We start from the raw sequence: 12,543 nt of genomic DNA, 5'->3' as shown, positions 1-12,543 counted from the left end.
CTGTCACAGCATAATGAACACATTTCATGTAAATTGTGCAAAACTCATCGTGTGGTGAAATTGTGACAAAGCAGCTATATATATGATGTAGCAGGCAAACAAATAGAAGACACACTGTATGCTGACATGTTGCAATCTGCACAGTATGAAATAATTGAGACAGGCTGACCAAAGGTGTCAAAAAAGACTGACACTGGCCTTGCAAGATGTATGCTGGAAGAAATATTTGAGGCAGGTCAGCCCCTTCTTCATAAAGAGGCAACCAGTGTTAGAGCGCCCTCATACTGTGGATATAACAGACTGTGAAGGTTAAAGTGGAGTACATGTAATTGAATAAGTTTTTCCAAACATTTTTCCATTCTTTCTACAGTTGAAACCCCGAGTGCCAAAGAGCAGACTCTCTGGAAAAGGAGCTATGGGCAGTTTGACAAAGCCATGGAAACATTTGAAGCCACCAAGGACATGCTAAACCTGGCGTTAGTCAACTGTAACTTAGGTCGATTGATGAGAATATGTGCCCAGGCTTACAACACTGGTAAATTCAGCCAACAGGAGCGGCACTATTTCAACAAGGTAACTCTAGAATGTATACAGTTTACAGGGATTTCTCTATGTATGTTTGTATTATACAAGATGAATGTACAAAAGATAAGTTGAGAGCTGTCATGGGCACTTTACCTTGTATGTAGATATTCAGTGATACGCAAATAAACAACCATTGAGGCAATACATACAGTGCCATACAGTTTTGCCTGATGCTCAACTGTGCCTAACAAACAAAACAAACATACCTACTGACATTCTCTCCAACAGACAAACACATTTTCAAACCCAAAAATATACATGTATAAACATGCGTATGTAAACACCCACTACGCCACTTTTATCCTGTATATTTAGAATGTACCAACTTTTTATGCAGTCTGGAAAGAGAAGGTTGTGCTGTAATTCGTTCATGCAACCCATGTTATTCAATGATTTTTTAAATCCAATGTGCAATTATTTATCATTAACCCTACAAGGTGCAAGAGCGTTACCATATGTTTGACAAGTAAGATGTTGTATGTAAATATAACCGTCGTGTATGGCCAGGAAAATTTTTGGAAACTAAACGTTTGTCTTCCAAAGAATTAAAAAAGAGTGGTATTTTGTTGTTATTTACAGGCAATAGATTATTATCACACAGCACTGCGACAGCTTGGTGACAAGAATGTAACCATTAAAGAATCAGTCAGTTGGGAGTTGTCAACGACGTATTTCACCATGGCAACATTGTTGCAGGATAACGCACCACTAGCAGATATGGCTGAAGAACAGGTGAGACGTCAGATAGTCACATTTAGTTTTATGAAGTACCTTTTAAGCAAAGTTGATATGAAAACACCATTGTAATAGATCATCCTTTCAGTAAAACCCCTACATGTAAGAGTGATTTGGCAATGCAACCCAAAAGTCATGCCTGAAAGGGTTAAACAGAGAACTGCAGTAGGCAGCAGTTGGAACTGTGAGCGCCACCAACAATAAATCGTGGTTTTCTTTTGTTTTTCTGTGACAGCTGGGAAACAAAAAACTCAACCTGAAAAAGTTCTCACAGAAGTGACTGTATGGCTACACTTAGTTAAATCTATTCAGCTTATTTGTATTGTCTGTGTACATTGTTGTCTATCAAATACCATTGATTTTCACACAAGGAAGACAGGTATTATTTGCATGTAGACAAACATTAACACCCATCAAATATCCACTTCATCCTTGTGTCTGAAATCAACATCAGTCTGGTCCCATCACAACGTCCTTTAGGATCCATCACAGTGTTTTAATTTAAAGCTGCATCTGGTATTTCTATTATGGTGGTCACATATGTGAGTTTCATCGCTAACGACACTCACATACTTCATCCAAGGTACATCATACACATAGTAGCAAACTCACTGGGAAAATGTTTCAGATTTAATACCCTCTCAAAATCTTAGGGGTTCTTTGATGTTGAACACCAGAACAAAAAATCTGAAATAGGTTTCCTTTTTCCTACAGATGAACCTCACCCTTCAGTAGTAATGATCTGATAAACTTTCCGATCACTGAAAGATAGATGCAAGATGGGGAACTTTCCAGTAGTTTCGAAAGTGAAAACAGGCTTAATTAGAAACTGTAAACATCTCTGTTCTTTTTCAAACGTTATTGTGACAGGTGGTGAAGGACATAAAGGAATTCATGATGAAAGCGTTGAAGTACTGTGAAGTGGATGAGTCATCACCAAGGCAATCCATTGTACAATACAGGGCTGCCACTGTGCATCATAGATTGGCTTCAATGCATCACAATGCCTATAGAAACCAGGTAGGGACAGTCAGCCATTATTGTGCAAGACCATACACACTCTCATGCGCACATTTTGCTACAGTATCATATTTTTTTACAAATAATTGAGAAAGACAAAACAAAATGAATACATTTCTCAAGTTGCTTTGTTGTTAAATCTTTGACTATCAACTATTTGTAGAACCATAGGCCTTAGAGTTTGAGGGATATGAAACAGCGATAATGATTAAAGCTGGCCTTGATTAACCACAAGAAAGTTTATTTGGAATAATTGCATGGTTACAATCAGTGTCTGTTGAAATATTCAGAAGCAACATACTTTAGATCATGGCTGCAAAACATCAGGTGTTTCCAACCTCCTTGATTTTACTATTCAATAAATATTGATCAAACTCAATAAATTGAACATAATTTAGCAAAAGCTAATAAGATATTAAACTTTTTTTTCATACATGTGAAATGAATTCAACCATTCAAAGATATTTCTTATTGATAATTGAGTTGAAATAAAGACACGCTTGCACAGAAGCCAACATTCATATGTGTTCAAAAATCACTCCAAATGGCCTCTTCAGCGCTTGTCCTGAGCTACTGGACCATCATGTTCATGACAAGTGATGTTATTGTCATTATACAATACAAAATATCTCTCATTGTCATTGCTGATACATGTTGTACACACTTGGCAAAAATGTTGCATAAACTTTGTTCTAAAAAACATGAAATAAAATCTGTAAAATTTTTTGAATTTTGAGAATCTCATCTGGCAATTCTGGGAATACGTGTTGATTTATGTGTAAATGCACACCTACATGTTATAAAGGATATAACTGCCTGCCAGCGTGACTTGGGCAGGTAAAGTTTTGGCCAAGCAGGTGAAATTTTATTGTGACTGACCTGCCCAGATGCACAGGTGCAAATAATTTCAGATATTCTATTTTCTGAGATTTGTAGTTACATATACCTTGTATACAGTTTGCAAAGACATGATTATCATGGTAGGTTTTATTGTGATCAGGAATGCGAGTTTTTAAAGTTACCTGCTTGGATGTCTGGTTGTTTGTTTTCACAAATTTCCTACACTGGTATACCGTTAAGTAGATAAAAGGTTAATGTATTCCAAGTAAGAACAGATGAAGGGAGTAGCACAGTATGATATCCTTGCCTCTCCAGGTTCTAAGATCTGAAGATGGTACAGTTTGCTTATTGTGTGCATTAGACCAATGAGCAGAATGAAAAGGGAGGTGAATGACTTGAATATTGCCTCGTCATAAATGGTAGACCATAGGGTATACACCAAATGCTTTGGGTAAAGAAACACCAATTTGTTCAAAGATTCATAGTAAAACCTCATCTACTCCATTTGCCTGCCTATAGATCCAACTTTACTATCAAAATAAAATACATTGCTGAAATTTAAGCCCATGAATGGCCATATATAGGTAAAACATGTGCATGGCAAAGTAAACTCATCGCGTTAAGAGGGACAGTGGGTTTGTCTCTATTTTGATCATCATGTGCAAATAAACTCTAACTATATGCCACGGTGACACCATGGAAACTGCATGTTTGCCAGGTACTCAATCACCATTCAGATACTCCTTTGGAATGTTTGTTCTTCATTAGCCACTTCCAACAACCAATTTCAGCAATTTATTATTATTTTGGAAAGTTCAAATCATAATTTTGTCGTTGAATTTTAGCGTTTAAGAACTTAATAAGTTTATAGGGTAAGAGGATGAGGGTCTTTGAGGTCAAAAACAATGAGTTTCATTTTCCATATGTTCCTTTCAAGTATCCACTGAGAACCCTTGATGAAAACCTTGCTTGGCAATTATAAATTTTGTTGAGGATGTATAATTCAATAATCGAGTGAAATCTGCCAATATTTTTGTGACTTCTACTTCCTCAGATCAATGAACAGAAGAAGAAACACTGCCGAACCTTGGCAGAATTGCATTATGGGAAGGCGGTGAAGCTTTTTCAGGAATTGGACCGGCCGTCAGAATTACTGCGCATCTTACTCGAAAGGGGGGCAATGTGTGAACACCTTTTTAATAGTAAGTGTGTTTGCTTCCTTTTCTTGAGACTTGTTTTTTTTCCATGATTTTACTGGCAAACATTTTGTTGACTACAGATTGCTTTTCCTTCCTGGTAATTTTGCAAGAATGCACTTTATTAAGCCCCTCACAACAATGGCCTGGCCTAAACCTATTGTTTTCAATTGTGATTGTGGAGCTGTTTACAGGGAATTTGGCACGAACAGGTCAACCAAGAAATGGTCAGGTTAAATTGTTTTGGTTGCCTGTGACCGCTCACAGGAAATGGTTGGAATGTGCAATTCACAAAGTACTTAGCTATAGTGCCAGACCATTATAAAAGTGGATTTTGTCTTCTTAACTCTTCATGAGTTGGTTTTATTTTGCATCCTGTAGAGTCCACAGGGTTATCAACCTCTCGTGCATGTTAGTTGAGAAAAAATGCATGTTTTTTTGCTCTTTTGACTGAGGGAATGGTATGTCATGAAAGAATTTTTTTTTTTAAAACAAGGAACAAACAGGGACATCTGTTATTTCCTCAAGTATTCCCGCATGAACGTCTTGGTCATTCACTCACCGTGAGATATAAAGAGGAAATCGCCACTTCTGTAATTCCAACCCCTGGATGACCTTGGAAGCTTTTTTTATTGCAGCATCTATAGTTGTTCGGTATTTTTTACAGCACTTTGGTATACTCTGAACAATAATGATATCAGTCGTAATGTTTACAACATAACAATGGCCTTTACAAGTAAGCTGGAAATATTTTGGTCATCAACCTAGAACAAAATGGGACTTTGATAAGCAATAGAAATGCCACAAATTCTCTAACACTTGAGAAATATTTACAATGGGTGCAATGTAATTCAATCACATGTCATTCCACTCTGCCTTTCAATGGCAATATTACTAAATAGACGACAACCCATTGCATATAGAAATGCAAGCAAATTCTCTTGCAATATTACTGGAACTTTCACAAGACTCTGCTGGAGAAACAACACTGAAAACTATACTCAAAAATTGTATTACCATGCCAGGTTTCAAGACAAAATGACTATTGTGTACAAAACTCCTATGTAAAAATGCTGGCAGTCTTTGTTGATGTCTTTGTCAAAATACTTGTACACTTTCATTACTTAGTCAACAACCTACCCGTGTCCTTACTCATTTGAAGGCCATCTGTAAAGAAACATTTTAGCAGTACATGTATCAACTGAAAAAAAGTTTTACAAAAATGGAAAAAATGAAAAGCCCCAACCTTAATCAGGTCTCTACTTCTGTGACAGCTGAATTTTTTGCCATAATGAAGTATCATCCCCCACATTATAAATAAAATGAAAAATGCATTTCCAAGCCATGTATCTCAAAGAGTAAGATAAGAACATCAGTCTCATCACATTTCTTACATGTATATACTTATTGCTTCTGACAACATATGCAATTGTAAAGAAAATTCAAATATTTTGATTTGAGTTGTCCTTTATATGGTATAGTTTATACACATCAGTCTGGAATAATTAAAAACGATTGTGAACTCAGATACACAAGAGATGCATACTTAAGCAAAACAGTAGAAGTTTACAGATTTATACTTTGAAAGTTTTTTTGATGTGTTATCAGCAGTACATTGTCAGCATTACGTCTGTTTTATTATGTGTGGTGCATTGTATTGAGTACACAGACATTTTTGAAAGGTTCTTCACATTGACAAATATCTCTCATTTTGAGCATTTGTATTCATGATTGCATTGCTCATTATGTGTTTACCATGCAGATTCTCATGACCTCAGTGAAGATTTTGGTCTGACAAAAGTTTGGTGTAATGTTTAAAAGAATCTTTCAATGAGAATCTCAACACATCTGAACTCTGGAAAGATGAGAGTGTAGTGTACTTACATTTTGTCATTAACCCTCTCAGGCCCAACTTTCTGGTAACATACCATATATTTGCCTGTATACGGGTTCAGACCTGAGAGGATTAAAGGTATACAGTCACCTGTAATCTAAATATGCCCATATATGGTCAAAGGGGCGTTCCTTGGTATTCAAAATTCCCATGTGAGGGCGCTGTTTTTAAAAAGCGGCCACCCGCTTAAAATCTATGATTGGTTAGATTTACTCTTTCCATGGTAACTGTGGCAAAATTAGAACAGGTGACACTTTGTTATAGATACATTAATGCGATTATGTTCACAAAAATAATTTTGGTATAAAAATAAAACCATTTCAGTATTGGAATTATACTAATACCAGGTATTTGGCAGGAGATCAAGTACAAGGTCTAGCATGTCTGAAGATAAGTGGGCCCATTTCATTGTGCAAACAATTGTTCTTTTTCAGGGGAGCCTTCAACAGCGTTTTGAATCAATCTGATCCCCTAGGATTATGTTGATTATTATAATTGTTTTATGGGATCACAGTCTTGTTCAGTCTTGCCCAAGGTCTGCTGTTTTTCTTTATAAAACAGGTACATTTCAGAGCAAGGTAGCAGGCTGCATAAAATTTAGGACAAGTAATAATGTGTGCAGCTGCTGTACTGGTCTTTAAGCTTGCCTGTGCACAAAATGTTCGGCTCCAAATTTGTTTTTGTACTTTTATACCATGAAAATCAGAAAACAAAAAGCAAAGTGGTGTGTATGTTTGATAACATGGAAAATAAGTATGGCGTTGGATGGTGGTATAACCTTTCTTGTCTTTTTTTGCAGGTCAGACTGGGAGTGGCGCCAAGATCAAAACTCTGCAAACAGCATTGGATTTCCTCTTGCAGGGTCAACAAGCCCTGAGCGGCATCTGCGGGGAGATCTCCGAGTGTCTGAGTGAAGATCAGACTGATGGCTCAGCGTTGAGTGCCCCGGTGAACACCAATGCAAACAAAACTTTAGAAATGGCCCAGACAGGCAAACAGGATGAGGAGGTGGGCGATTCTGCTGGACGGTGGAAAACACAAGAAAGTGACTCTGGGGTGGATAATTCAGGGAAAGAAAAAGAAGGCGTTGTGGCCAGTGGAGACAAGGAGGACAAAGATATCAATGAAAGTGCAGCTGATGTGAAAGTCAATGATGAGGAAAACCCTGATGTGAAAGAAAATCAATGTATGACCAAAGAGCAGGAAGAGAGAGAAACTTTATTGACAATACTGCAGTCTAGATTACAATTTGTTTTATTACATCTGGTCAAGTTACACTCCAATAAGAAGAGGTAAGTGTTTATCGGTATTTTCCCATTATTTTTTTCAACCATGTTTCCATCGAACTTTTTCCATTTGGAAACCTCAGAATTTCAGAGGGACACTCATCTTTTTTGTTTTTCCTGTTTTGATATTTGAGGCTCTGTTTGTGTCTTTTTTTTTCTTGATCAGTGATCTTGACAAACTCTTGAAATACAAGAAGATGTATGCGGTCGCGTTATCCAGCGTGAAGGTGAAAGGGAGCTTAACTAGAACAATGCTTCACACAATTGAACAAATTACAAAGATGTGGAGTGGATCGTGATAACTATAGCAACGAGACAAGAAACTGGGAGACTGAAAACATGGATAGACAATGTGTAGAGGCTTCTAAAATGGATGTCTAGTCTGGGAACTAAAATGTTAGCTACAAGAATGCAACGGACATGTTACAATTGAAGCTATTCTAGCAGAAATGAAGAGTTTGAGGTTCATACCCGCACCTCTACATGGCGCAAAAGTCTCGTCTAGTCACAGTGGGTGGTCCTCTCTGATGGTTTTGACCAACAACTTGGTTTCTCGGGGAGCAAATAAAAACTAAACAGTGTGGAAGCCACCTGATACATACATGCACACTCCTGTGGAATACCTGGCAACCAACTTTTTTACTGTGTTTTTGTTTTTTCTACCTCTGGTACCTTTTATCCTGGTGGTAAAACATTTTGATACAATGGTGAGTGACACCCACTTGTGATGGACATCCAATTGATAGTGTTTACAATTGTTTGTTCTCATAACACGCTGTCATATAAGAGCTTTGCCAAGGTCATCAAAATCAATCAACTTAACTTAATGGATTAGACACAGCACCTCTAGGACCTGGCTCAATATCCAATCCAAACACCTGCTGCAAATATTCGAGACAAGTAAATTGCATTTTTCGGGCTAAGTCATTTTGTCCTCATAGTGGCAACATTTATATTCCAAACATATCAAGTTGCTACAATTGGTTACCATGCCCTAGCCCAAACAGAGGAATGCGTGTCCACAAACACGCGCTTGTATCTCTGTGAAAGCATAAAGAGGAAGCCTGCTTTAAGAGCACTCTTGAAAGCTGTTGACTGGAGTAAGTATTTTGGCCTTGGACAGTGCCATGTAAGCAGATGTCATAAATAACGAGTAAATTCACATTTCCGACAAGTGACATTTGATCCCAGTGTCACAGTGTAAGCAGCAAGGGTGACCACATGTAATATACTCAATATAACCCACATCACAGTAAACATCTCTATTTGTCAGTTGCTACATATAGTGATTGAATAGCCCTTTCCTTCCGCTGCTGCTCGGCGTCCAATTGTGTCTGCCTTCACGCTTCCTTGATCACAAACCTGCGTGGGATTCTCCTCAGAAATTTGTCAGGTCAGCCCGTCCTCGTTTGGTCAGAACCTGAAAATTGAATTAATCATAGCTGTGCCGGTGGGATCATTTGTCATGTACTTACAGACATAGAGTTGTACATGGAAGTGTAAACTTGAAACACTCTACAAGTTCAATGCAATATCTGTTTGGGGCCATGAACTGTACAATGTCAATGATAAATCTGTTGTAATTCCTGCATAAATGACAATAACTCGCTGTTTATTTCAAGTCATCTGTGCCACATACAAAATCGCCTTTTCTGTGATGTACTTCCTTCAAATTTCATGGCACACTGCTTCATGTCATTGCAAACCTGGGTTAAAAAAAACCAACTCAAGCCCACATATTATTGCTTACTCTTATATTGTTTTCTTTCCAACCTGAAAACTGGGGGGAAATCACAGATGTACAGTTAAATCAGTACAATTTGCATATACGAAGTGGGAACTGCCATCGTTGAATGCTTTCGATCTGCTAGCTATTTCAGTGTCTCTTATTGTGCAACCACCGCAGAGGTTAAAAATGCTTAGAGGGTCATTGGACTCGCATTCCTCACAACATCAAAATAGAAATGTAAAAGTAATTATCCAAGAACTTTCTGTTCTTCTCAACTCCCTTGAGTTTTGCGATACACTGATGCAGTATAAGCTGTATAACAGTTTGCAGGCCTAGTGGCAATTTGCTGAGATTTCCTCAGTCTGAAAGTGGTCTGCTGAGATCTCACTGTGTAAAGTAGACTTTGTGAGAAAGACTTGAAGTAATATGCATTGCTTTGAGGTGATGTTACGGACCAAAGGTGTGGCACTACTATTCCAAGTCTGTTTGTTCTCCCGGTATTTGCCCAAAAGCTGAAAAGTTTACCAGCTTTTCATATTCAGCCATGCCTTCCCAGTGAAAACAAGCCTTCAGGTCGCACCAGGCATGCAGACACACACCCCTCTTTGAAATGTTTTCCAACAAAAGATGTGCTGATGTCAACATTAATCTCCATCTTTCTAACACACCCATGTCAAGCGTTTTGTTGGAAGTAGACTCGTAAATACCCCGGCTTCTCATGAAGTGAGGACAACCCATCAGCCCATCCTTAGGCTTCTGGCAATGTGAAAAGAAAGCACACCTGTGTTTGCTCACAGAAAGTATTTGTGTTCTTCATTTTGTTTGAGCGAAAAATTCTCTGAACCAAATGGGATATAATAAGAAATCCCCCTTCCAGCATGTTTTTTTAACCAGAGGTCATTTCTGTAATATTTCTTTATTACAAAGAAAGTTATCTTTGTCTTAATAAAACTCTTGTGATCAGCAAGACATGAAAACTTGCTATACTTAAAAAGATAATACATTTTGTTGTGAAAAACGTCGATATTCAAGTTGATCTGTCTCTCTTTCATGGTTTGATTTTGTCCTTTGCTCTGCCATTATTTGGCTTCTTTTGATGATGTAAACACTTTATTGAAATAAACCTGATTTGAAAATGAAGATCAATTACTGTGTTATTTTATTTTTAAAAACAGTATATTGAAAATTGTTATCAGACTATGAAGTTTTTGAAGTGAAAATTATAATTGTTTTATGTATGAGAGAAATGTATTCAGCATTTCTGCTTCCTTAATTATGTAACTTTAAATCAAAATAGTTTGATAATTTGAAGTACATCTCAATATAATGTACATTGATGTATGAAATGTGTCTCTCAGGTATTCACTAAATGTTGTCTTTTGTCTATTAAAATGAGATCGATCAAAACTATTGTAAGCTTATTGCTATCAGGTTTTGTAAGACGGAAAAGAAATATGCATTGTTTGTTTCTTCATAAATTTTAAAATTATGCAAGGAAAATATCAAGATTTGCAATCCCTTTAGTATTCACCACAAAAATATTTCCACTGGTCCGATTAAACCAAAGTAGTTGTAAAGATGTTATTTTAAGATTATTTATAGCAGGAAGTGCCAAACGCCCATAAATAGATACAGGGCTGCTGCGAGCTTCCGAAAAATGGTAAATTATTACGTCATAAATCCAACCATTAAAAGCAACGTTGAAATGGGCTAACTCTCTGCGCCTTAATTTATGAGTTTTGTGTAGCCATGCCCAAGTACAGTCGCAGAGTCTAGATCAATTCTGCGTGATTTAAGAGACGCCGGAAGATGAGAGTCTCAAATTTGACTTTTTCCGACGATTTTATAAACCCATGACGTAACCACGTGACGCATGAAACCGAACTTGTCCCAACCCTTGTATTCCTGTCGGATGATGAGACCTGAACAGGTCAAAGATCGCAGACAAATCCTTGGCCAGGTTGTCACAGTCCAGAAACCTAGACAGCCATTGACGCCCGGGCGTGTCGTTGTTTGCCACATACATGACAGGGAGCGCATCGAATTCAATATTTCAAACATGTTATGTGTAACAGCTTTCTTCCAAATTCGTGAAAAAATATCACATCAAACGCTCAGGCTCTCCTAGATCCTGCGGGACGTCTGAAAGAAAAATGCAGACTCTAAAGGGGGAAAATATTTCACGACACATTGATAGCTGTCAGACCCTTTCAGTGGAAATGAAAAGTGTTAAGTTCTGATATACCTGGAAATTGGGAGTCAACGGCTCTCGGAATATTTTCAAGTGATGCCAATAACTGGACTCTGTGCGAGATAAATTGTATATCTGTCTGAGAGTCTACATATGACATGGGTAATATACGTAGTAAAATATTGATTTTATTCCTATCCCATGGTACATTTGGCATGAGGGTGAACCTGTTTCTGCTGACTTGAATATTTCAAAATCACTCGTGCGATATGTATGTCTGCTCTTAGTCTTTTCGAAGGCCAAACTGTAGGGTCGTTGTACGTACCTTGACTGTATAAAATGTGACTTTTCGTTCTCCAGTGTATAATGCAATCTAGAAAGATATATCCCATATCCTTCCACTGCACACTCTAATATCCTACACTGTCCCGTCGCATATGAATACTCCCCTTGACATGATAGCCATTTTCCGTCTTCCAGAGTTTCCATATGCAAAGAAATTACGAACGAAATCGTTCCGTATATAAAGTAGAACTTTTAATCATCGATTCGGTTTTGTCCTTCGAAGTAATAAATCGGAAAGATTGTGCGTATAGAGAAATATCTTTTGTGCGAGTAAACGCGTTTAAATTTGTTGTTTATATGTCTTCAACCGTGACTTTGTCCCGAAAGAACTGATAAAATACCAGTATACTACATTTCCTGTGTTCAAGTAGAAAATTTCTGTGGAAACACACCTTTGGAAAACATCGCCGTTATGGTGTGGTCGGAAAACATATTGACGTACGCTTAACTCCCAACCCGCATCCTTGAGACCACATACTTGTCAAGAATGTCTCATTTTGGTAGTTTCTTTTTGCGGCATTGTAAGATTATCAACTCTTTGCAAACAGTCACTCGTAGCTACTGCTATACCCCTTTCGACAGAGAAGCGTCCGTAGATCGCTGGACAGTTTTTTTATGCTCAAGCCCATTTGTCCTGCGTGCAGTAGTCTAGAAGCGCAGTAATGTAAAAACATGGCCGGACCCTGAAGTGAAGTGGTACAAGGTCTGCGTTTCATGTGAGG

At 37.8% G+C, this 12,543-nt stretch overlaps 1 protein-coding gene across 1 annotated transcript in view; it reads left to right on the top strand.

The window, feature by feature from the left end:
• Positions 1-10,431, top strand: part of LOC139119931 (erythroid differentiation-related factor 1-like) — a 38,369-nt gene extending 27,938 nt beyond the window's left edge. Inside the window, exons 15-20 of the mRNA XM_070683888.1 lie at positions 371-573; positions 1,165-1,317; positions 2,191-2,340; positions 4,235-4,382; positions 7,070-7,562; positions 7,723-10,431. Coding sequence (XP_070539989.1) covers positions 371-573; positions 1,165-1,317; positions 2,191-2,340; positions 4,235-4,382; positions 7,070-7,562; positions 7,723-7,855 — 1,280 coding nt within the window. The 3' untranslated portion in view covers positions 7,856-10,431. The remainder of the gene's footprint in view (positions 1-370; positions 574-1,164; positions 1,318-2,190; positions 2,341-4,234; positions 4,383-7,069; positions 7,563-7,722) is intronic.
• Positions 10,432-12,543: the final 2,112 nt, after the last annotated feature.

The sequence above is a fragment of the Ptychodera flava genome, chromosome 20, assembly GCF_041260155.1.
Source record: "Ptychodera flava strain L36383 chromosome 20, AS_Pfla_20210202, whole genome shotgun sequence".
Lineage (NCBI taxonomy): Eukaryota > Metazoa > Hemichordata > Enteropneusta > Ptychoderidae > Ptychodera > Ptychodera flava.
The sequence above is the reverse complement of the archived record's forward strand: the minus strand, read 5'-3'. Positions and strand labels throughout refer to the sequence as shown.